Raw genomic sequence first — 26,575 nt, 5'->3', positions numbered from 1 at the left:
GACTTCTCCTCACCCTCTGGACAGCCCATAACACATTAGTTTTCCTGTGCCGACAAGCTGATCTGAGGGCTGCAGAGAAACTTACGGATCATTTGTCCAACCCACTTGTCTGATAGATGAGTGATCAGAAGGAAAATGGCCTGACCCAGATCATCCAGGGAGTGAGTGGCAAACCCCACACCTGTGGACTCTGCAGGGAGTGAGTAGCAAACCCCACGCCTGTGGACTCTGAGTCCATGCACTGAACATCACACGACACTGTTAGAAAAGATGTACTTTTAAGTGATGTCCCAGTGTGATTTCCTGGCTTGTGTGGGCAGAAGCTGAGGCCCTGTGCCCCCTCCCCTGTGAATCACAATCTTCATTTCAGCAAATCTCCAGCAGATTCAAATGCACATTAAATTTTGAGAGACACTAGTCTAAACTGCTCTTAAATAGAAATCATTTAATGAGATAAACATTTAAAACCAATATTTGTTAAGCACTTGCTACCTGTCAGACACTATTCTCTGCATGTCTCAGAACTTGAATCTGACATCATGGTTCTCACCACCTCCACCACTACCACCACGGTTTCCTCCATCAGTATCATCACCATCATCCATACTGAAGGATAGATGTCACCCCAAAATAATGCCATTTTGGGCCAGGCACGGTGGCTCACGCCTGTAATCCCAGCACTTTGGAAGACTGAGGCAAGTGTATCACTTGAAGCCAGGAGTTCAAGAGCAGCCTGGCCAACATGGCAAAACCCTATCTCTACTAAAAATACAAAAATTAGCTGAGCATGGTGGCAGGAACCTGTAGTCCCAGCTACATGGGAGGCTGAGGCAGGAGGATTGCTTCAATCTGGGAGGGGGAGGTTGCAGTGAACTGAGATTGTGCCACTGCGCTGCAGCCTGGGTGAGAAACTGTCTAAAAAACAACAAAAAACCACCCCCCCCACACACACCATTTTGGCATATTAGTTATTTTGAGCAGAAGGCACTTGAGAAATGGCAATTGCTGGAACAACTGGGAGTAGATGACGAAATGGATCTGTACAAACAAATCTACTGAAATACTCCTTATCTTCCACTCGTTTCTACCATCTATTTGCTAGTCATGCCACAATTTACTGCCCTTAGCCTAAACCCCTTTATTTGATCACTTTTCCACAAATGCATCATTTCTTTAAAAAGTATATAAGCTCTTGATCCCAACTGTTCTTTGAGTCTTTATTTTCCATATGAGGATTCCCTTGATGCACATAAAAGATTAAATAAAATGCATATGCTTCTCTCCTGCTTATTGTATGTCTATTTAATTCTCAGGCCCAGCCACAGACCCTAAGAGGGTAGAATAAGTTTTTCCTCCCTTGTATCACAATCATGAAAATAATGACCTGTGCCATCACCATCATCCTCATTTTTCAGATGAGGAAATTGAGACACAGAGAAGCTGGATAACTTAAGTCCTTATAGTTAGCAAGTGGCAGAACTGGGGTCATTTGACTTCGGAGCTCATGTTAATGCCTGGAATAGGCTGACAAGCTGACCGAAACGAAGGTGGAGAATCAGACAGCTTTAAAATGGGTTCATTATCCTTCCCCATTACCAGCTTCTGAGGCTGGCCTATTTCCCAAGGGGTAGGGGCTGCCCAGTTGTCAGTGTGGTACGCTGTGGTAGGCAGTTAACACCATCCCCTATCTGCAGGTTTAGAGTTTATGTTCACATAATAGTTGCCACCTATTAAGCACCTACTGTATGCCAGGAACTTTGCATGCATTATCTCCAGTTCTCCCAAGAAGCCCAGAAGACTTCGTACCGGTTGGAGTGGGTCGTGGCTGGCGGTGACGAGCAGCTTGCTCCCCAGCCTTGTTTTCAGGGTGGTGCCATTGACAAGGTCATTGTAGAAAAACACGCTGACATTGGCGAGGTGGTGCTCGATGTCCCGCCCAGACAGGGTCTGAGAAAAAAGGAGAAACACAGAATGCTCTTCAAAGGTCAATGCTTTGTCTTTTTAATGATGGGGATGACGAAGAAAATCTCGCTTCTCATGGCCTAAGCTTTCCTGCCTCCATGTGGAGATCTCAGACTTCTGGTTGTTTGAGCTCTGCTAGAGGCCACCTATAGCTAGGATGTGGGATTGAATGTCATTTGTATTGTCTAGAGCAGAGCTTTCCAGCAGCGTTCTAGGAAGAAAGGGTCTTGAGGTAGGCAGAGGCATTACTCTTCTCAGCCCTCAGTTGGCTGGTGGGACTGTTGGAGCCTTGGGTGAGCCACCTGTGCATGAACTGAATAAATACTGCCAGTCCTGTGTGCTGTGACGTGAAGAAGGTTGGCGTGGAACACAGATAGCATCAGTGGCCCTGGTTCTTCCCCACTCCCTGCACCCCTGGCCCTTTGTCCCCCATGCTGACTTTGGCCTCTGTCATGTGACCTATCAGGCCAGGGGCACATTAGCAAACATGATCAAACAGAGGCTTGAGAAGCACTGTTGGGACAGGGCCTACTCTCGCCTCTCTCACTCCTTGCCACTGCCCTGAGAACTCGCCTGGGCTAGCCTGCTGGACGAGGAGAGTCCCATGGAGCAGAGTGATTGACGGCCCAGCTAGAGTAGCTGATGGCGGGTCTCAGACCCGAGTGTGCCAAGACCAAGGGAGTGGCCACTGGTCTGCAGATGTGTGAGCTAAATAAATGTGTAGCCACTGAGTTTTCAGGTAATTTGTGACCCAGCATTGTTGTGGTGATAGATAACATGCTAGTCTAAAGCGAAGGCACCAGGGACGCAACTCACCTCATTCTCCCCCAGCCCACTGTTCTGCGGCACAAAGAGGGTGCCATGGATGGACAGGTCAGTCAGGTGTTCTAGAAATGCACGGCCTCGAGCTGAGCTGTTGGAATAGGCCAGCACTTCCTGGGGAGAAGAAGGAAGTCATCAGAGGGGCCAGCCCTGGTGTGCAGGGACCAGGGTGGCTGGAGAAGGTCCCAGGGCATCACCCATCTGGGAATATTCATGTGTCAGCAAACTCAGCCTGCTGCTCCTTTGCTGTGTCTTCTGCCTGCATCGTGAGAGTTTGAGGACTTTTCCTTTCCTCAGTGAATCCTATGGTTTAAGATGCCGCCACGTCACAGCCGATCCTCCATGTGGCCGCCTGAGCAGCCCTTTGAAAGGTGCATCAAATCTCGAGTCTCTTCAAAATCCTGTAGTGGCCCCCACTTCACTCAGAGGAACAGTCCAAGTCTTCATAAGGGCTCACGAGACCCAAAGCATGAGACTGTTGTTGCTTCTCTGATGCCGGGCCTAGCTGTCCTCTCTCGCTCACTCTGTTCCAGCCATATGGGGCCTCCCTGCTCTTCCTCAGACTGGCCTGGCACACTCCTGCCGCTCATCCTTTGCTCAACCGTTCCTTCTGCCTGGAATGTTCTTCCCCCAAGTCTGCGTGGCTCACCCCCTCTCCCCCGTTTACACTTTGCTCACATGCCACTTTCTCCCCAAAGCCTTCCCTCATCACTTCCGACAGAAGGGGGACCCTGGGGTGCCCCCCAGCCCTGTTCCACTTTTTCCATAGGATCTGGATCTATCACCTTCTAGCACTCAATACTATTGACTTGTTTGTTCCATTTGTTGTTTGTTTGCTTGTTCACTGATCTATCTCAAGCACATGGTAAGTGCTAAATATTCACTGAGCAGGCTGGGTGTCGTGGCTCACACCTATAATCCCAGCACTTTGGGAGGCTGAGGTGAGAGAACAGCTTGAGCACAGGATTTTGAGACCAGCCTGGGCAACAAAGTGAGACTCCATCTCTACAAAAAGTTAAAAAAATTTAGCCGATATGGTGGTGTGTGCCTATAGTCCCAGCTGCTCGGGAGGCTGGGGTGGGAGGAGCCCTTGAGCCTAGGAGGTTGAGGCTGCTGTGAGCCAAGACTGTGCCACTGTACTCCAGGCTGGACAATACAACAAGACTCTGTCTCTTAATATATATATATATATTTTTTTTTAATATTTATTTTTTTCTCCTTCTGGGCTACTGAGGCCCAGAGAAAGTAGGTAATTTGCTGAAAATGTTTTGTTCTGACACCGTCTTTTCTTTGAAATGCTGTTGCAAGCCAGGCTCCCACACAGCAGAAAGATTAGTTGGGTGTTCATCTCTAGTGTATTTAATGGTGGTCCTGATTTTTAGACCAGTGAGATGGGTATCTTTGGTCTGTGGACAAAGACTCCATTTTGGGGTCCTTGGTCTAACTTCCCCATGGATCCTACAAGTCCTATACTCAGGCTCGGTGCCCTTTCCTCCTGCGGTCACTGACTGTAGATTCTACTGGGAACAGTAGCCCAGGCTGTCCTTGTTCCACACTCTAAAGCATGAGGGGGAGGTTGGAACCAGGCAGTCTGAGATTGAGCCCAGCTCTGATGAGTTAGGCTGTGTCCTTGGCCTTACTAAGCCTCAGTTTCTTCATCTAAAATGTGGATATAGAAGTGGCTTGTACAGTTGCATGAGGGTTTAGTCCTTCTAACAAGTATTTATGGAGCACCTGTCATGTGCCAGCTACTATCTGAGGGGTTGGGGAGACAATGGTGGTCAAGGAAAAGAAAATGCTTTCCCTTATGGAACTTACATTCTATGGCTTGAATGAAATGTCCTTGTAAAGGGCTCAGTACAGTGCCCCGTACAAAATAAATGCTCAAGAAATGTTAACTGTTGTTATTGTTGTTGTCATTATTACTGTTAGGTCAGTTCTTTGATCAGTCAGCACCAAACCTTTCTCCAGATGGGGCTTTCTCCTCGCTGGATATGACTTGTAGAATATTGACGTGACTTTAAGTGCAGTGCAAGATGCAAATTGACTCCATGTTAATTTGGCTCATTGGGTGATCACCAGGCAGGCTTAGCTAACTACATTCATGAAGAAGATTAAGAGGGTCTCATTTGTGTAGATCATGCTCTTAAACTATTCCAGATACAAACAGAGATAATAATACCAGCTCACATGAACATAGAATTTTCCATGTACAGACCACAGATCTAAATGCTTCACAACTATTAACTTATTTAATGATCACAATGACCCTACATAGTTGATGCTACTACCATCTCCATTTTATAGATGAGGAAACTGAGTCCCAGAGAGGAAAGTAACTTCTTTAAGGTTTTACAAGTGAGTGGCAAAACTAGGCTTTAGATTCAGGCAAGGTGGTCTAGCACCCATGTTCTTAACCATGACTGTGGCCTTCAGCTTCTTAAGGCCTCACCCCTCTAATACCTGCTTTGAGGGAACCCCTCCCTGCCTGAGGCAAACCAAGGAGACATGGTACATACCGTCAGGAAGTTTGTGAGTGAGGGGAAGGACATCAGGACCTGCAGCAGGTTCCCGCTGCACGAGAAGCCATCTCCCACATAGCCCACCTTGCAGGTGCAATTCACATCTGGAGGGCAGAGGCACACAGGGTCCCACACAAGTAAGGCAGGGGCCAGGCCTGCACTGCTCCCATTTGGGGAGTGACTGGCCAGGCTGAGGATTGCTCAGCAGCTGCGTGGCCTGGAACCTGAAGTGTAGCTGGGGCAGTTACCTTTCATCCGATAGCAGAAGACATCCCACATTTCACTCTTGTTGGGTCTAGGTCCATAGTCCACTATCCCAACCACACCAGAGCCACAGTTCTGGGAGGCGAAGGCTGTGGGGTAGGCAACCCGCCCACTCTCCAGCCAGCCTGCTGAGCACAGGTGGTAGTTGGCCTGCAGGGATACAGACATGGCCATGGGTCAGCGCAATTCCATGTGTTGTGGCATCATTTGGTTAATGTCTGATTCCCCTATTAGACCATAAAACCCATAAAGTCTCATTTTGCCTATTGCACCTCTGTGCCTGGCACACAGTAGGTAGTCATTAGATGTTGATTGATTGATTGAGCCCCTGGGTGAACAAAAGTATCCTCTCTTGTAGGTGCCCAGGTCTTTCATACTCATTTCTCTTCTTTCTGCTCTTGAGAAATAATTTGCTGTCATCCATTTATACTAGGTGCAAATTTTTCTGCTAATGGGTTGATAGAACTCTGGTAGAACTCTATTTTTTTTTTTTTTTTTTTGAGGCGGAGTCTCACTGTCACCCAGGTTAAAGGGCAGTGGCATGATCTTGGCTCATTGCAACCTCCACTTCCCAGGTTTAAGCAATTCTCCCATCTCAACCTCCTGGGTAGCTGGGATTACAGGTGTGCACCACCATGTACAGCTTATTTTTGTAGAGATGGAGTTTCTCCATCTTGATCAGGCTGGTCTCAAACTCCTGACCTCAAGTGATCTACCCGCCTCTGGCTCCCAAAGTGATGGGATTACAGGTGTGAGTCACCATGCTTGGCCTAGACTCTAATTCTTCATCATAATATCATCACTCTCATCATCATCATTATAATTATTGTCACCCTCCCCATTACCACCACCATTATCATCATCACCACCATCATCATAAGACTTATTGAGAGCTTATCTGGGATCAGGTTCTCTTGCAAGAGCTTTTCATGTGTCAATACCTTGAACTCTCAATCAACCCTATGAGGTGGGAACTTTTTAAATCCTTATACAACTGGGAAAATTGAGGTAAAGAGAAATAACAGGCTGGGCGCGGTGGCTTATGCCTATTAATTCCAGCACTTTGGGAGGCCAAGGCGGGCAGATCACGAGGAGATCGAGACCATCCTGGCTAATGTGGTGAAACCCCGTCTCTACTAAAAATACAAAAAATTAGCCGGGCATGGTGGTGGCGCCTGTAGTCCCAGCTACTAGGGAGGCTGAGGCAGGAGAATGGCGTGAACCCAGGAGGAGGAGGTTGCAATGAGCCGAGATCGCGCCACTGCACTCCAGCCTGGGCGACAGAGCAAGACTCCATCCCAAAAAAAAAGAAAAGTAACTTGCTCAGAGTCACACAACTGGCAAATGGCAGAACTGGCATTCAAACCCAGGTGGTCTACTATTCCATATCTCTTAATAATCTTAAAAATTGAGTTCCTACTTTGTGCCATATTACATTTAGTCCTTCCACAAACATGCCAGGTAAGTCAGAGATTTTAGTGGCTTGATCAAGGTCATGTGACCAGCAAGCAGGAGAGCAGAGATTCAGACTATTCATGAGTCTGGGTCCTGGCATCAAAGGTTTTATTCCTTGGTAAAGAAATACCAGGTCTGAAAAGGTAGAGATTTGTTAGTGATGGAGGTTGGAGAAGGGGCTTTAAAATCATACCTACTAGGCATTCATCTCCTCTCTCCCAGTGATAAACCACCAGCCTGGAACTCCAACCTGCTAGCTTTTCCAAATGAGTAGGACTTCTAGTTTCAGAGGTTAAGAGAGCAGCACCTGATCAAAGAGTTCTGTTTCCTTCCTGCTGTGTCTGAAAGCTTGTGCAGTCTCTATTTATTCTTTTCACAGTCCCTCCAGCCACAGAGAGCTCCAGAACTCCACTGTTTTGTGGGTTTGGGGAGATCCACCCTAGGCTTCTGGGTACTGCTGTCTTTCTGGTTTCCGGCTGTGAGGTATGCACTTCCAGTCTCTGCCTCGGCCTTGGCAGTTGAATGTCATAGTTGAAATAGACTTTTAAGATTCAGGTCTACACTTGGATATTGGATCTGCCACCTCTGGGCTGGGTGACATCAGGCACTGTACTTAAAGTTACTAAGCCTCAGTTTCCCTATCTGTAAAATGGGAATAGTAACACCTGCCCTGCCTCCAGAGATGTTGTAAGGATAGACAATAATATCAACGAAGTACCATGAACAGTCCCTGACACATAATAGATGCAATAGATGCCCAATAAATGGACACGGTGACTGTTAACATTGTTCCAGGAGCTACCTGCACTCCCTTGCTTGAAGGCAGCAGCTCAAGTCTCCCCCATCTTAAGAAGGGGCTGCACTTCCACCCCTGCAGACTCTGTCTGCACAGAATCTGCCAACTGACGACCCACCTTCTGAGCATAGGAGAGCTGGTTGTAGGTTGCCATGGTCGCAGCTTCATTGGCACAGGCCTCTTTGGCTTTGTCAAAGGTCAGCTTATACTGGCCCAGCGGGGAGCGTAGATGGAACACCCCAACAGTGGTATCTGGATGAGGAAGAAGAGGAATTGCCCAGGTCAACCCACCAGGTTGGCAGTGTTTCCAACAACGGACGCTGAAGGACTTTCAAAACGAAGGCCAGCTACACCCCAGGTGTCTCCAGAAGCCATTTCCCCTTCAAGTTATGTTGAAGTACATCATTTAAAATATTTCTTTCTTTTCTAACTATAAAACTAGCATATGTTCATTGTAGAAATTAGGGCAATACAGAAAAGTAAAAAAATAAGCAAAAACCACCTACAATTCTATTCTCCAGAAATAATCATTACTCCATGGCTAAAATTTTGGTGTATTTCCTTTTAGAATTTTACTTTATTTTTTGATAAATTTTTAATTTGATATAATTTGACATTCTTTCAATCTTCTTTCCTATTTATTCATGTTATATATACTATAAATGTGGTAGCATACTGCTGACATAGTTTTCATAAATCTTTTTAAAACTTAACTTTAAATCATAATTATATCCTAATATTATAAAATTTCTCTGGTAACATGATTTTCTCCTCCTCCCCATACTTATAATTGAAAAATTTTTTGTGACCTTTACAGCTGTAAAAAACACATTAAAGTGAGTTTCTGCCCAGGGCTCTGTGTGTTTTCTGACCCCTGCTGTGCCTTTAAAAAAAGTTTTAAAAATTCATTTCCCCCTAAGATACTGGAAGATTTTTATCATTGGTTCATAGCTGATATCTTTCCTAACCAAACAATTCAGTGCAGAGACCAGCAATAGTTCAAGGAGCAAGTCACATTTTTATATTGTCAAGTTCATTGTATAATGCCACAAAAGGATGCTTTCTTCACCAAAGAAGACTAAATTTTTCTTGTTTGAACATATTTCAACAGCACAACTCGTTAAGTCAAATGATCTTGGCCATATCTGAAATGCAAACACCAATTTAACAGTTTGGAGAAGTATGGAAAAGTGTTCCTTATCTCTTTATTGAGACAACAAAATACAATGAATTTGAGTAGATGTATATCAATATATTTTATCATCATTTACTATTAGATATATATGTTATTTCTAATTTTCTGTGATGTTAAATAATGTTGGGATGGGTATGCTTATCTTTATTCAATTCTCAGATTATTTCTATAGGATGGGGTCCTGGAAACAGAATCAACAGGTCTCAGTATGAGTTACTTTAAGGTTGTCTGCTGCACGCATTACCAAATCGGTTGCCAATCGTGAAGGCAGTTTGCCCTCTTATGAACCGTGTGAGGGCAGCGCTTCCTCCTGAACGTGGGATGGTTCTGTAACTGTGCCTACAGGGAAAGCTGAGGCATTTTCCCAAGCTAACAGTAACCACACAGCTCCAACAGAAGGGAGGTCCAACGTGATGCACAGTCACTTAGTATCACTGCCAATATTTTCTTGGCATTCATAAGAAAACAGAAGAGAAAAGCCCATGGGAGAAGCTGGACCACACTCTATGAGCTGGGTAGATTTCCACCTGGAAGTGGGCTTTGGGAACAGGCGGGACTGGCTGAATGAATTGTGTCCTAAAGAAAAAACCAAGCTCTTCTTGACTTCACAGTCCCAGAGGCAAATAAATTCCAAATCAGCTGGTCCCAACTGAATTTTTGTCCCCATCCTAAGTAGCAACTGCCCATAAAAATCTTTCTGCTTGGAAGGGTCCCTGTACCTAGACCATAGAATATCCCCAACCAAGCTTTCAAACCTCTCATCACCTTCCCTCCCCAGGTGCTTTCACCCAGCACCACCTTGGTCATTCTCTCCTGGCCATGCTGTCCCTGCCAGCAGAAATGCCTTACCAGCTCCTCTATGTTTAGCCCAATTCAAACCTCCAGGAAGTCTCCACCAGAGTCCACATCTGTCAAACAAACCCAGCCCTGGAGAGATCCAGTACATACTGATCAGCTGTAAAGCACAGTGCCCTGAGTCACTTTCTGAACCACTGAAGTCCCTCTGCCTTGGCTAGGGACTACATTTGTGGGTCCTTTCTGGCCTCCTCCACTGGCTTTCAAGATGTCCTGTTGCCCATGCCTCTGCACTTCTGTGTGGCTTTTCACTTTCCTCAGTCTCCCAAGTAGCTGGGATTACAGGTGCACGCCACCACACCCAGCAAATTTTTTGTATTTTTAGTAGAGATGGGGTTTCGTCATGTTGGCCAGGCTGGTCTCGAACTCCTGACCTCAAGTAATCCATCTGCCTCGGCCTCCCAAAGTGTTGGGATTACAGGCTTGAGCCACTAGGCTTGGCCTGTTTTGTTTTTCTTCTTTCCCTTGAGGGTCCCTTCCCCACGCCTGAAGAGAAGGGTGGTTTGGTCACACTGACCCTGGAAATGGAGGTCGACACAGTTGGCATCCGCATGGCACTGCCCGTTGTCCTGTAAGCAGCGGTCGATGGGCAGCTGCTCCGGCTCACAGTTCAGCCCATCTCCCACATAGTGACTTTTACACTCACACTTGTGCTTGCCCTGTGGAGGGAGAGTGGGAAGAGATGAAAAAGTTCCTTCTCTAAGACCCCAGGATGCCCAAGTGCCCATGGGACAAATGTCCAGCCTAGGAGGTGTTCAGATGGACCAAGAGAACATGCCTCTCCTGTCCAGTGGGAATAACTGCTACATCCTGCTTTTATCTAGGCTTATGATGAAACCTCATCCTTTACATCTCAGTTCAAATGTGGTTTCCTCAGAGACAGCCTCCCTGATCGCCCTATATAAGTAGCTTTTCCATTCCCTTCTATCACATTGGCCTGATTTATGTTCTTCACAGGGCTCCTCATGCTCTCTGAAAAAATTCCGTGCATTTGTTTCTGTACCATGCATTGCCCCCACTCTCTACTTGTGCACGAGCTCTGGGCAAGCAGGGACTCTGTCTTTTTGTTATAACCCTGGGACCTGCAAGAGCCTAGAGCAGATGCACAATGACCACTGGTTGAATCAACGAATGATCTCCTTTAATCCCCACAACAACTCTATGATGTCTGCATTATTATCAGGCCCACTTTACAAATGAGAAAACTGGGGCTCAGAGAGTAATTAGCCACCTCCAGGTCACACAGCTTGTCAGTCCAGGGGGTAAGACGCAAAGGCAGTCTGACTCTAGAACCACATTTGTAACCAGCAACGGACATCATCTTGCATCATCTTTCTGTACTTTTCCTGCCACATCTTACCAGCTGTTTGTTTTTAATAAGCCTTTTATTTAGGGTAGTTTTAGATGGATAGAAGGGTGGCAAAGAGAGAACTCTCCTAGACCATCTACCCGCTTTCCCCTGACGTCCAACATAACTATAGCACATTCATCAGAGCTAAGAAATTAATTGTTGATACGTTGCTGTTAACTGAGCCATACACTTAAGAATTCCACCAGCTTTTCCACGGACGCCCTTTTTCTACCTGGGGAACCACCTTGCATTTAGCCCAATGACTTTTAACAAGAAACAGACTGTGCTAGAAAAAATGTTTAGGAAGAGTCCAGGAGATAAGCAGAGTACAGGAGGTGGAAAGGCAAGGAGCGAAGCCCAAGGGGCTGCTCCCAAATTTCCCTGGGAAAGAGCGACTCACCGGGCCTGTCATCTTACAGGTGGCGTGCTCGTGACACCCTCCATTAAGGCCGTCTGCACAGGGGTCTATCTCCGTGCAGCTGAGCCCGTCCCCTTTGTATCCCTTCTGGCAGCTGCAGGAGACCTTCGTGCCCTTCTGGGAGCATCTGGCCACCTTTGCACAGCCCCCGTTGTCCTGTTTGCAGAAATCCACGACTGCAAGAGCAGAGGAGAGAGGGCTCAACTTACCACCTTCTGTGGAACCAGGGCTTCAGCTCAGGGTATGGGTCACCGCAGCACTAGTGGTGCTGGGTGGGTAAATGGGCCCCTACGTGTTCGTACCTTCTCTCCCCATGCCCTGTGGCCTCTATGCTGGCCTTTGCAACATGAATATTTTTGTGACACCCTCGTAGATGAAGCCTGAGGACATCTGTCCACTTCTGCTCCCTTTGTCATATACCTCCAGGCTTGACTTTGGTATTAGTTTTCAGAATAAATTTGGATTTTTCATGTTAGGACTGTGTGTGTGGTGTAGAGTTAGTGCAATATTGAGCAGCCTATGAGATAGACATTGTTATCCCCATTCTATAGATGAACAAACTGAGACTCAGCTTAACTGATCTGACAAAGGCAAAACAGCTAGAATGTGGCCCGGCTGAAGATTTAAACCCAAGTTGGTTTGGCACTGAAGTCCATGCTTTCCTCACTGTGCTGCCTCTTAGAAACTTTGTTTTCATGATCCCCCAAATATTGACCCAACAATAGATTAGCTCCAGCCTCAGGAGTAGCCGAAAAGCCATCTGTACTTATGCAGCCACTTGAGACCCTGGAAGAATAAATACAAGGACAAGAAGCCTCATTCTAAGGATGGGAGGGTGGGAAAAGAGAATCTAGGTCTTTGTTGCCATTGTTGAACGCTGACTCACTTCTGGAATGCCTTGTAGCTGAATAAAGAACAGGTATAGCAAGATCTAATTTTTATAAAGAAAGTATATATCTCTATGTGACTATTTATCCATAAAAAATATTAGAAAGTACATGTGACTGAGACTGCTAATTTTCCCTCAACACCTAGTCTCTGTTTTCTTCTTCTTCTACTGCTTCTTCTTTTTTTGAGACAGTCTTGTTCTGTTGCCCAGGCTACAGTAGAGTGGCCTGATCTCAGCTCACTGCAACCTCTGCCTCCTGGGTTCAAGTGATTCTCCTGCCTCAGCCTCCCAGGTAGCAGGGATTACAGGCACCTGCCCCCACACGCGGCTAATTTTTGTAGTTTTAGTAGAGACGGGGTTTCACCATGTTGGCCAGGCTGGTTTCAAACTCCTGACCTCAAGTGATCTGCCCACCTCGGCCTCCCAAAGTGCTAGGATTACAGGTGTGAGCCACTGAGCCCGGCCTAGTCTCTTTTTTTCTATAATAATAGATTCTCAGGTGGGCTCATGGTTGCCCAATAAAAGACTACATTTCCCAGGTTCCCTTGTAGCTAGGCATGACCAATGATGAGATTCCAGCCAATGGGAGGGGAGCAGATATGATTTTAACAATTCCTAGTTTGCATTCTTAAAGGGAAGGAGGTTTGCCTCCTTCCTCTCCTTCCATCTTGCTGTCCAGGCTGGGCTTATGGTATTGGCCACCTCAGGTGAGGTGAGTGAATGATGGCAGAGCCACAAGATAAAATGAGTTCAGGCCCCCAAATGACCTTTCAGAGTGAAACTGTGTTAGCCCTGGATACCTCCAACCTGTTATATGAGACAATAGGAATCATCTACCTTATTTATGCCGCCGTTCGTTTAGGTCTCTGTATGGCTGAACCTATATCCTAACTACTACAGATGGATATTGCAATGTTCACAGTGATTCTCACCTAGTGGTGAGAGTGTGTTTAGGTTTAACTTAAAAAAATAGTGTTGTGTATTTTCTGATTTTTTTTTGAAGGCTGGATTACTTGTAGAGTTAGAAAAACACTCTAAAGTTAGCCGGGCATGGTGGCGCATGCCTGTAATCTCAGCTACTTGGGAGGCTGAGGCAAGAGAATCACTTGAACCTGGGAGGCAGAGGTTGCAGTGAGCCAAGATTGCACCATTGCACTCCAGCCTGGGTGACAGGAGTGAAAGTCCATCTCAAAAAAAAAAAAAAAAAAAAAATTCTAAAGTAAAGTGCATTCCAGTTTGCAAATCAATTTTGAAACTCTGACCTAGAGGGTGAGCAGATCAAGCATCAGCACATCCATTAAAGAAACTGAGTTATGGAGAGGGTAGGTGCTGCTGAAGTGGCCCAGACAGGAAGGAGGGCTAGGATGAAGCCCAGGCACTGTGAGCCAGTCCTGCTCCTCGCCCACACCACGCTGCTATTTCACCTGTGCACAAAGGTGGCTGACCTGTGCATGTGATTCCGTCACCTTCATAATCCAGGTTACATTCACACGTGTTGTTGTCCTTACAGGTGGCATGAGGAGAACAAGGAGGCATACACACTGCAGGCAAAACTGCAAAGAAAGGGGCCACTTTCATTCTGCACCCATGGTGTGAAGAGTTAAAACCCACCTAAGGAGACTTCCCAAGACTGTCTGGATGACCACTGTGTTCGTAAGTGCCCCTGTAGAGCAGGAAGATGGGGTGATTTGCTAAGGTCTTTTCTAGCCTTGGAGATTCTGGGATTCTAGAATTACTCTTTTATAGTAAGACATGATCTCTGCAATGTCATTGAGATTTATATGAGAAAAAATGTTCTTTAGGAGCTATCAACTAAAACTTTATACTACAAAACGTATCTGCCAAGGAATGAATTTGGCAGATTAGCGCTCTGGCCCTAAGACTAGAGGGTTCCAGATGGAGATGGTTAAATTGGAGGAGAAATTCCACGGCCTTCTGAGGGCACCACTGAGCTAGGGAGAAGTCTGGAGCTTTGGGATTGGCTAGGGCTGCAGTGCATGTAGGCAGCAGCAGGCCATGTAGTGCTTAGGGGAGGAGGCAGGAGGAACAGGGAGCAGGAGGAACTCAAGTTAGCCATACTGCTACAACCCATGAAACTTCAGGTTGCTAAAGCCCACAGGAAGGGCCTCGCCATACCCTCTGACCCCAGGGAGGATGAAATGACAGTCATTCACATGGATAACTCAACCAGCACATTTCAGATCTACCAGAACTCAGGGCTTCGGGTATAAAGGAGACTTCAGAAAACTGACCACTTAGTAAGGATCGAGTTATGACAATGATTATAATGGTGAGCATGATAATGACAGCGCTTCTTTTGAGCATCTGCATACACTGGGAACTTCAAAACCATGCTCACTGACCCTCCGTGCAATCCTTTCCCTGCAGAATGTGTAGCATGTAGTTCCTTTTAAGGATAAGCAAGTCAAGGCTCAGAGAGTGTGGTTATCTAAGGCCATTCATCTAGTAAGTAGCAGAACCAGGGGTCAGACCCTGCTCTTGGGCCTTCAAAGTGATTTCCATGAAACCACTGCGCCTCTGTGTCTGTACCCATCTGGGCCCCCAAACCACCAGGACGAGGCACAGTCCTTGCCTGAACCTGGGATTCTGTGCTTGAGGTGAGTCCTATAATCATACAGGATGATGTGCTAGTTTCATAGCTTTGAGTTCAATCTTTTCATCTAGTTTTACAGCAAGTCTCCATCCTCCTGAGGCCCAGGGCTACAGATGCGAATCATTTTTTACCACGTGGACCTGCTTTGTCACTTTTTTCAGATGTCACTCAGACTCCCAACCTCACTTGTATGCTCTTGGCAGTGTCCACTGCAGCCCTGGGCTGCCAGCAGCTGACCATTCCCATGACAGACCTGCCTGAGTGTCACACGAGGGGCCTGTCCACCCCGTTTCACAGAGGCACTGTCCGGAGCCCGTGATGCCATCATCGCACTGTCCGTGGTCCGAGCAGCCACAGGCTGTAAACAAATTAGGATATGATCAGTCATCAGGGGTTGAGACCCAGTCCACCAGCTCCATGACCCCTTGTTGGCTGTGCATTTTCAGTTGTGGGAGGAACCATGCTTGTGTCATAGCCATTCATTCATTCATTGAAACATCTAAAAAATAACTTATTCAGGGACTATCACAGGCCAGGCACTGCTAAGCCATAAGATTACAGGGAAAAACATAATAGAGAAGGTCCCTGTTCTCATGGGGCTTACAGTCTTAGAGTACCCAGCTGTTGAACATGGAATTATAAATGAGATGAATGTTATAATTACAGTAGTGTGTCATGGGATATGCAATGAACATTTAGGGAGATCATCTCATCTGGGGCTTCCTGATGGAGAAATCTATTTAAAAGTAAAATTCTGGCTGGGTGTGGTGACTCATGCCTGTAATCCCAGCACTTTGGGAGACTGAGGTGGGAGGATTGCTTCAGGCCAGAAGTTCAAGACCAGCCTGGGAAATGTGGTGCAACCCTGTATCTACAAAAAACCAACAATCACAAATTAGCTGGGTGTCGTGGTACATGCCTTTAGTCCCAGCTACTCGGGAGACTGAGATGGGAGGACTGCTTGAGCCCAAGATGTTGAGGCTACAGTAAGCTGTGATCACAACACTGTAAACCAGCCTGGGTAACAGAGTGAGACTCTGTCTTAAAAAAAATAATAAAATAAAATTGTGGCCAGGTGCAGTGGATCATGCCTGTGATTCCAGCTTTGGGAGGCTGAAACAGGAGGATTGCTTGAGGCCAGGAGCTTGAGACCAGCCTGGAGAATATAGGGAGACCCAATCTCTATAAAAAATTAAAAAAATAAAAAATTAGTTGGGTATGGTGGCACGTGCCTGTAGTCCTAACTACTCAGAAGGCTGAGGTGGGAGGACTGCTTGAGCCCAGGAGGTCGAAGCTGCAGTGAGATATAATCCCGCCACTGTATTTCAGCCTGGGTGATAGAGTGAGATTTTATCTCAAAAAAAAAAGTAATATTAAAACATATATACCGATTCCACCATTTCTCACTACCCCCAGCACTACCAAGCTAGCACAAGTCACCATTAGCACTGGCCTAGATTGTTGCATCATTTTCCCCAAGGAGCCCTGCTTCTGTGCCTGTTCTCCTACAGATACCCTGCCCAGAGCCATCCTTTCTAATCTCTTCACAACACCCCTCTGTTCCCAACACTTCGCTGGCCTCCTGTCACACACAGAGCTAAAGACCTTTCATTGGCCAAGAAGAGCTGATCCCTGGTGACCTTCAGATTGCATTCTCTTCCTCTCTTCCTCCTCTGTGCCCGCTCCACTCAGCCACCCTGGTCTTCCTGCTGTTCCGTGCACACCAAGCTGGCTCCTGCCCCAGGGCCTTTGCACTTGCTCATCTCACCTCGAGGAAAGCTGTTCCTCTGGTCTGCACTGTCTACTAGCTACACGTAGCCATTTAAATTTAATTAAACATTTGGTTCCTCAGCCACACGTTTTGCATGCTTGATAGCTACATGTAGCTAGTGGCTAACATACTGGCCAGTGGAGTCATGGAGTCTTTCCTGCACTGCTGAAAGTTTGAGTGGCCTGCTCTTCATACCTCATGCCTGGCCGCCTTATGTCTGTTAGGTCTCTACTCAAATATTCCCTACGTGAGGTGTCTTCTAAAACAACGTCTCCTTTCATCCTTCACCTTTCTACCTGCTTCTTTGCTTTTACATCCTTTATAATGATTTTTTAGAAGAATTTGTTTCTGTAAGTCTTTGGAGAGCTGGAATTTTGTCCCTGTCAGTCCCTAAACCACAAATCCCTAGACATTAGAAATATTCCGCCGGGTGAGGTGGCTCATACCTGTAATCCCAGCACTGCTGGGAGGCCGAGGCAGGTGGATCACCTGAGGTCGGGAGTTTGAGACCAGCCTGACCAACATGGAGAAACCCATCTCTACTAAAAATACAAAATTAGCCAGGTGTGGTGGCACATGCCTGCAATCCCAGCTACTCAGGAAGCTGAGGCAGGAGAATCACTTGAATCCGGGAGGCAGAGGTTGTGGTGAGCCGAGATTGTGCCATTGCACTCCAGCCTGGGCAACAAGAGCGAAACTGTCTCCAAAAAAAAAAAAAAAAAAAATAAGAAAGAAAAAAATTGCTGGCTCGAGTAAATCACTTAAGCTCTTTGTACCTTGGTTTCTTCATCTGCTAATTGCGGATAATAACAGTACCTATCTCAAAGGGTGGTTAAGTGGATTGAATTGTAAAACATATGTGGCTGGCACATAGTAGGCACTTAATCAATGTCAGCATTCAATATTAGTAAGGACTCAATCCACGTTGGTTGAATGATTGAATGAACATTATTCAGCCACATCGTGCCTTGGTGGCTGCTGGGGACAAGTTTCACTTCTAGAGGTGAAGCTTTTTCAGTGGAAACTGGGAATACATCCAAGGAGGAAATAAGCACATAGGGCAGGCAGATGGGAGGGGTGTGGCTGGGAGAAAGGACAAGAAGGATGCCTCCAGGTCAGGCAGATGGCATGGACAAGGACAGGGAGCACACAGTTAAAAAACAAGCTCTCCACAGGGAAGCGGCGCCACATACGCAGACAATCAGGCCCGAATCTCCCCGGCCAGCACATCTCACACGCCGTCCCGTTGAAGCCGGTGTTGCATTTACACATTCCGGTGCCTGAGTACTGATCAAGGCAGACACCCCGGTTATTACACGGGGCATCTGGTCCTCCAGGGCAGGCTGGAAGAGATGAAACAGCGGTGACTCAACAGTCTCCCAAAGCCAGAGCAGCTCAGCGCCTTTGTAAATGTGCTGCGGCATCTGACCTCTGTTAGCCCGGAGGGAACGTGGCCCTCAGTGTCAGTGGATATTTAGGGCAAGTCACTGGCCTATGGGACATGAACTTTATGGTATCTGATATGATTCTGTCTTGGCAGGGTGATACACTGAACCATGCACTGTATCTGGGGGTTTGTGCATTGGATTTGAGGATATCCATGCTGAGTAATGAACTTGCTCTGAGCTTTCGTTTTCTTAGCTCTAAATGATGATGATAATAATGATATAGTGTCTGCTTGACCTATACCACATTGTTATTGTGAAGATCAAATGAGGCATTATAACTGAGAACAGTTTGAAAAGATAAAGCCCTGAACGAATATTAGAATGATACTGATTTTCATGAATGGTCCACACTTTAGTGATGGAGGGTGGAGCTGGGTGGTCACGGGGGCTCTCAACCCAGAGTATTCTCAATGAGATGATGATGAATGGAGTATGCATGCTAGTAAAAATCATGGCTGCCAGAGACAGACCAGCGGGACCTTGGGTTTACTTCTTATCCTCTCTCCGCCTCTGTTTTCTCATTTACAAAATGGGGACAACAGGCCAGGCACGGCGGCTCACGCCTGTAATCCCAGCACTTTGGGAGGCCGAGGTGGATGGATTGCTTGAGCTCAGGAGTTCGAGAGCAGCCTGGGCAACATGGTGAAACCCCGGCTCTGCAAAAAATACAAAGAAATTAGCTGAGTCTGGTGGCATGTGCCTGTAGTCCCAGCTACTTGAGAGGCTGAGGTGGGAGGATCGCTTGAGCCCAGAAGGTTGAGACTGTAGTGAGCTGTGGTCCTGCCACTATACTCCAGCTTTGGTAACAGAGTGAGACCCTCTCTCAAAAAAAGTCAGCGGGGAGGGGAAGACAACAACAGAACCTACTCCCTAGGGGTTGTTGCCCAGATTAGATGTTTTGATATGTATGGGGAAAAACATTCAATAAAACTCAATAAATGTGCCTACTTAGAACAACGTGTGGCAGACAAGTGCTTTTGAGGCATTGGTGATGCTGCAGCTGTTGATGTATTGTTGGCTAGAAGTTAACACAGGGGTTCCAGGATGGGCCCAAATATGCTTTGGCAAGGAGCCCTTTCCTGATGAGGTAACAGAGAGAGCCAATGCTATACATCCTCTACAAGGGACAGGGGTGGGCTCAGGAAATTATGGCCCATACGTACTATGTCAGTACATCACCTGCCAAGGGAGAATCATATCAAATGCATTTAAACATGCTTATCAATATCATGGATATCATGTTGTACAGCATCAAAAATGAGATATAGTGTCTTTAGCACCATCAGAAATGTCTACGCTCTAATATCAAAGAAAAAAGCAGACACACAATTATAATATATGCACAGTAGGATCTCAACTTGATAAAAAAAATATGCCAAACAAGGTAGAAGGAATGATACACAACTCTTCAGAGTTTTGGGGCCTGGGAATCAGCATTGGCAGTGTTTCCCCCATCTCCCTATAATTTTGGTACGTTCAAAGACTGGACAATGGGCAGTCTATTACCACTTTTAGAGTCGCGAGGCGGGAAGAGGCACCCTCACCCTGACAGTCTCGCCCGAAGTAGCCCTTGCAGCACCTGGGGATCTGTATCACCAGGCTGCACCACTCCCGGCAGCCTTCCAGGTTCCTCTTGAAGGGCAGGTTGTAGAGACACTTCTGCTTCTCACCCTAAGGGAAGAGAGTGGACCATCCCTTCACTTACCACTGCAGGGACTGGGGCTCTGGGGCTCTAGTCTGTGCCCTCGTGGAGGATCCTAGGTACTGCCCAAATAAAAAATGGGACTTCCAATGTGAGCCAACTTTTTTCTAAGGCAGTATTTTTCCTACGGGAGTCAACAGGCCAACGGCAGAAACATGCGGATGGGGGAGGGAGTAGATCTAGGGTCCATGGGAAGATTTCTCCCCAGTCTCAAGGGGAAGAACTTTCAGACCCGTAGAGTGCTCTGCAAGTGGCATGGTTGCCTGGGGAGGGAGTGGGAAGGAGGTAGCTTCCTGTCATGGAAGGGGTGTGGGGCAAGGCTCCCAAATTGTAGGCAGGGAGGGTATGAGTTAGATTTTGTTTTATAGAGATATTTTTGTTATAGGTTTTACTAGTAGACTAGGAAGAGCTTGACTTTGGAATAAGTAATACAAAACAGCACTTAATGAGCACTTACCATGTGCCAGGCACTTAAGTATACCCACATTTTAAAAATTTACTTTTCCTAATAGCTGCACAGAGTCCATTATTAGTTCCATTTTACAGAGGCAAACCTGACAGGTCATAGGATTTGTCAAAGATTATGGAATTTGACCCCATACCTGTGGACTCTAAATTTCATTGACTTAACCATTACTCTCCATTGCTCTCTGGACTTTCATCCTATCTTTGCTCCTTACTAGCTGTGTGGCCTTGGGCTGATTGCTTACCCTCTCTGAGACCCATTTTTCTCATAAGTAAAGTGTAGATAACAATAGCTTCCTTTGAGTATTATAAAGAGGGACAGAGTAATGAGTATATAAAGGCCCAGTACACAGCCTGAGACATGGACAGCAGCCAACAAAATGCAGCTATTTTTATAATCATAATTATCTTCTAAGTCCTTCTAGGTCTACCATCTGATGACTTTTCTAGACAGTTCCTAGAACGTGGGTTGACAGGTGGCCTGGGCTGAGAATATCTATCTTACTCCACTGGTTTTGTTGTGGAAAGAATGACATAAATTACATTTATGCAACATAAGTGCACGCACACGCGCGCGCACGCACACACACACACACAATGAAACAGACTTATGGCTCTCCAAACATTATCATTGCATTCTTAATTACCTTTGGTTTACTCCACCTTGGGCAGCTGGGAGTATTGACACAGCTCCCACACGACCCCTAGTATGCAAGAAAAGAAACACTTGAAAATCAAAAATATCAGAAAACACAAGGAAATGTTCCTGATTAATACCTGGATGGATTAAGGGCTTAATTTTGATTAAGACTCTGGCTATGATCAGGAATATGAAAACAGGCCAGGCATGGTGGCCGACACCTGTAATCCTAGCACTTTGGGAGACCAAGGCAGGAGAATCGCTTGAGGTGAGGAGTTTGAGACCAGACTAGGCAACAAAGCAAGACTCTGTCTGTAAAAAAAAAAAAAAAAAAAAAAAAAAAAATTAGCCAGGCATGGTGGCACATGAACCTGTAGTCCCAGTGACTTTGGAGGCTGAGTTGAGGGGATCACTGGAGCCCAAGAGTTCAAGGCTGCAGTAAGCTGTGACTGCGCCACTGAACTCCAGCCTGGATGACAGAGCAAGACCCTATCTGAAAACAACAACAACAAAGAATATCAAAACAAACACACTAACTTTGCCACGGATAATTCTGAAGATCTGTCTTGGGCATTAGCTCTGTGGTTTTGTTCTCTGAAGGGAAAATCTGTTATACAGAGCTGGACCTGGGCAGTGTCTTACAGGCATATGCTATTAGCAGTGGGACACACGGGTGCCAAGTGTTAGTTCCATTTTAAGTTAAATGGGATACTTTTGGCCAATCACTAATACTATTTGAGCCTTAGTTTTATCATAAATAGGGATAATAATTCTTGCTGCTATTTGATCTTCAGAGGATTGATGAGGAAAAATGATGAACTGAAAAATATGTGTGGAATATAACTTGGAAATTGAGAAGACCCCTATGGTAGAAAAGACAACTGGTTTCATCTCCTACTTCGACTGACTGGGATCCAAAAAATTTGGGATAATTATTGAAATTCCTAGGGGATGCCAGGTACAGATACCAACTGGTGACAAACTTTGCCATGTAACGTCACTTTACCTCTTTGAGACTCAGTTTCTAAATCTACACAATAGGGTGGATGACAACTATTCCTATTATTGGATTATTGTAAGGGTAAGCTAAGTATTGAACACAATGGCTGGCTCCAGGGGAGTACTCAGTAAAGGTGCTAGATGGATGAATGAGTGAATGTAAAAATGCCTCACACAGTGCAGGGCCTGGGATAGAAGTTCAATCAATGTTGTCAAATGAATGAATCAATGGGTAAGTGAAGAGAGGTGTGGGTGGCATATCATATTAGACTGACTATATGAAATTGCCCTTTTCATAGGTTCCAGACTGTCAAATATGGCAATTTCATATGGTGTAATCTGGCAGACTTTCAACAAATGTTTGTTGAATGAATGAGTGACTTAATAGATGGATGCGTTTGAAAACGAATGGCAGTTGGCACATGGTTGGTATCCAAGAACTGTTTTCTCAGTGATAAGGGAATGAATGGGTGAGTGAGTGGGTAGAGGGATAAACAAGAATATTCCAGGCTGTGTGGGGCAAAGCAGATGCCTGTTGCTTCTGAGTCTGAAGAACTACATCATTTGGCCCTCAGGTCTTCTGGGTCCTGGTCTTGCTGAGGACAGGCCCTACATGGTTTTATAACAGGGTCCACACTGGATCACGAGGGCCATTCTTTGGCTTAATGTTCTCTTATTACACTGCTGTTTTTAGGACTGACCAAGGCATGGAAAGCAGTAAAGGTGTCACAGCGGCCCCCTAGGGTGGGATCAATCAGCAGACAGTCAATGCCGTAGGCCACGCCCAGGTCAAACAAGAGCTCCCGCTGCACAATTCTGCAGGTTTGGCCATTCAGAAAGAGGTCGCCCTGAGAAAGAAAAAAAAAAAAAAAAAAAAAAAGAAAGAGAAAGAGAGAGAGAAATAGTCAATCTCTTTAATGTATCTCTTCTTTACCAGACATGCAACATGGCCAGTAACTGCAAGACTCAGGAAGAACTTAATAAAACCCCATTTATCAAATACCCAGCATGTATTATGTGCCAGATACTGTTCTAAGTCCTTGACCTGTGCAAATTCTTTTAATTCTTACAACAATCCAAGGTGGTTGTGTTGGATGTAGCTACTATTATTAGTACCCATTTACAGATGAGGGAACTAAGGCAGTGAGAGGTTAAATGACTTGCCCAGTGAATGGTGGTGCAGGCATTTGCACCCAGGCAGTCAGCCTCAGAGCCTGCCCCCTTGATCCCTCTGCCTCACTTCCTCTACCAAAGGAGAAACGTCAGCAGTGGGTGATAGGGTGGAGCAAGGATGGCCTTGCTGTGGTTAGGGATGAACTTCACTGATGTGCCTTCTTTGCATGTAGTAACTGACTCTCCTTATTTAGTGCCAGCACCTAGCAAAGTGCCTGGTTCAGCTTTCTTTCCAGGGTGTACAAGTGATAGCCTTTAACTTTGTAATGATAATTTCTTTTTTCACATGTACCAGGCATAATCATCTGGGTTTTGGAGATATTATTTCATTTAATGCTGGCAACAATCTCAGGGCTTCCTTTCCTGAGGTCACCCAGCTAGTAAGTTGATGGATACATTATTCTTCCAATACACAAAATGCTTTAAGAAAGCTTCTGAGAGGAAAACAAGGTAACTCCCAGCATCTGTGGATGGGATGGAGATACTGTGACTCTGTGGAAGAACACCAGAAAACTGTGGTTAAAGCTTTGCATATTCACTCATGTACTATGTGACCACAGGCAAGTCACTGAACCTCTCTGTGGTTCACTGTTTTTTTCACCAGGTGAATAGAGTATATGATTTCTAATATAGCGTTGTTATACAGATCAGACTAAATAATACATTGCAGAGTGCTCTGAAAGCTGCATCAACACACAGAACAAGCAGAAGGCATTCTTACTATCCTTCTCTGATAGTTGTCTATTTTGGTCTAGGGAGACAGGACAAGTCTTAAGCGTGTACACTGGGATAATGTTCCAAAAGTTGGAATGAAAAGATTTGAATACTCTTCAAATTCAGTTATAAATTCAATGCAATTCTAATTCAAACACCAAAGGATACTGGTCATAAGATGTACACAGAATGTTGTATGGAAGTTGTTAGAATCCTCCTTGAAGGGAATTAACTCAGTTGGGAGATGCATCCCTTTTGCCCTTCCTCCTTTCCACTGCCTGAAAAGTGGACATGGTGCCTGGAGCTCCAGCAACCATGCTGGACCTTAGAGGCTGGAACCATGTGTGCTGCAGAGCAGAAAGACAGAAGGCACTTCTCTACTGAGCCATCATACTAACTCTGGATTGGCTACCTCCAGATTTCTTTCATAAAAGCGAATAAATCCTTACGCATTTAAGTCACTGGATTTTGGCTTTTCCATGATATGCAGTTGGAATAATCCTATTAGACCCATTCATCATATGGAATTACAGGAAGGCAGAATTGTTCGGGAACTAGCCAGGGGAGGTAAAAACTGCAAACCTTTCAGTTGGCTTATCTAGGTAGGCATAGCCCAGAGCTGGCTCTGACTGCCAAGAAAGGGTTTGCGGTGAGGTCACAGTGGTGGGGCTGGGAAGGAAGAGAAAGGAATAACTGTATAATTTCCTGTTTCAGGAAAGTATCTCACATTGGAAAATAAGTGCTCTACACAAAAAACAAAATCAACTGGAAGCTGCTCTCCACAGTGTAAAAGGCTTCCTGCCACCTGATAAGAGGGCTTGGGTTAGCCAGGATTTATCAGGTTTTTCATATCCACCTACGCACTCTCAGGAAAAATACATCTGAAGGTAGTGAGAAAAAAATGAGCTTGCTATGAATGGAGGGGAAAAAAAAATGAACATCTCCTTGAAGGGGCAGTGGTTGGGGAATAGCTTGCTGTGAATGTGTGAACCCCTCCCTCCCTGACCACCCTTCATGATGATACTCACAATGTCACTGCCAGCTCCACACTTCACACTCAGCTCTGAACCTTGCAGGGTCTTCCAGGCAGTGGATGTGGGAAGATCCACAGCTAAAACCTGTGTGGGCAATGGTGCCACGTGACTGCTCCAAATTTGGGCTGAAGAAGGGACTGCCCGAAGGAGCTTTACCAAAAAACCAAATTCAGATGCAGATTTTTCCACGAGTTATAATAACTTTAGCATTACAATGACCGCAGGTATAACCAATGGGAAGAATAATTGGGGGCTCTCTGGGAGGTTGGAAACTCCTTCTGGAGGGAAAGAGTTGACCAGCTGGACTGGTTTCAATCACCCTTCCATCCCCCATCTATGCTTGGGAGTCTCTGAAGATGCAGTCTTAGTGTATGAAGCAAATGAAAGCATGAGTGGATGAGGCTGGGAAATGACATAGGATGCAGTTATGGGCGGCACTGTGCCCCTCAAAGAGTTATGTTGAAGTCCTGATGCCCAGTTCCTCAGAATATGATCTTATTTGGAAATGAGGTCATTGCAGATGTAATTAGTTAGGATGAGGTAATCCTGGAGTAGAGTGAACTCTTAATCTAATACGAATGGTGTTCTTATAAGAAGCAAGAGGCAAATGCTACGTGAAGGCACAGAAACACACAGGGAGACAGTCCTGTGTTGGCAGAAACAGAGATTGGAGGGATTCACTACAAGCCCAGGAGCACCAAGGATTTCCAGAAACCACCAGAGGCAGAGAGAGAAGTATGGAGCAAATTCTCCCTTAGAACATCCAGAAGGAACAGCCTTGCCAGCTCTTCATCTCCGACATCTCGCCTCCAGAACTGTTTACTACAAAGAACACATTTCTGTGGTTTAAGCTGCCCAGCTTGTGGTAATGTGTGACGGCAGCCTTGGGAAACTAATCTAGATGCTGTGGATGAACTGAAGTTGGGGCATTTGGCATTCTTGGACTGGGCAGACTTGGTCCTGGAGAGAAACATGAGTCCCGGATGAGGACTCAGGATGGCTGCCATGTTCCTATATGATTGTGCTTGCTCCTGTATGATCATGTTTGCTCCTAAATGATCTTGCTTGTTCCTATAAGACTGTGCATATGCTCCCATATGATCATGCTGCTCTCATATGATCGTGCTTGCTCCTACGTGATCGTGCATGCTCCTATATGATCATGCTTGCTCCTATGTGATCGTGCTTGCTCCTATATGATCATGCTTGCTTCTATATGATCATGCTTGTTCCTACATGATTGTGCTTGTTCCTATATCATGCTTATTCCTATATCACATATGTTCCTATGTGATCATGCATGTTCCTATATAATCATGCTAGTTTCTATATGATCGTGCTTCTCTAATACAGTTAATTAGTTCAGGGCTGGATCAATCAGCCATTTGCCTAGAAATTTCGGAACTGGATGAGAAAGAGTCCATCCGGAAAAACTCGAGAACTGTTGTCAGCAGCCATTTTGCCAGGAGAACTAGGAAGGCAGAAA

The 26,575-nt window shown here is 45.7% G+C and overlaps 1 protein-coding gene across 1 annotated transcript in view; it reads right to left on the bottom strand.

Moving 5' to 3' along the window:
* Positions 1–26,575, bottom strand: part of STAB2 (stabilin 2) — a 167,436-nt gene that overhangs the window by 5,687 nt on the left and 135,174 nt on the right. The window contains exons 52-65 of the mRNA XM_037996621.2: positions 25,084–25,173; positions 22,870–23,016; positions 21,177–21,233; positions 19,907–20,033; positions 18,108–18,257; positions 15,397–15,501; positions 13,975–14,082; positions 11,623–11,816; positions 10,389–10,530; positions 7,940–8,073; positions 5,555–5,720; positions 5,304–5,410; positions 2,779–2,898; positions 1,807–1,947 (exon numbers count right to left, since the gene is read on the bottom strand). Coding sequence (XP_037852549.2) covers positions 1,807–1,947; positions 2,779–2,898; positions 5,304–5,410; positions 5,555–5,720; positions 7,940–8,073; positions 10,389–10,530; positions 11,623–11,816; positions 13,975–14,082; positions 15,397–15,501; positions 18,108–18,257; positions 19,907–20,033; positions 21,177–21,233; positions 22,870–23,016; positions 25,084–25,173 — 1,788 coding nt within the window. The remainder of the gene's footprint in view (positions 1–1,806; positions 1,948–2,778; positions 2,899–5,303; positions 5,411–5,554; positions 5,721–7,939; positions 8,074–10,388; positions 10,531–11,622; positions 11,817–13,974; positions 14,083–15,396; positions 15,502–18,107; positions 18,258–19,906; positions 20,034–21,176; positions 21,234–22,869; positions 23,017–25,083; positions 25,174–26,575) is intronic.

The sequence above is a fragment of the Chlorocebus sabaeus genome, chromosome 11, assembly GCF_047675955.1.
Source record: "Chlorocebus sabaeus isolate Y175 chromosome 11, mChlSab1.0.hap1, whole genome shotgun sequence".
NCBI lineage: Eukaryota > Metazoa > Chordata > Mammalia > Primates > Cercopithecidae > Chlorocebus > Chlorocebus sabaeus.
This window is presented reverse-complemented; position numbering and strand designations above follow the sequence as displayed.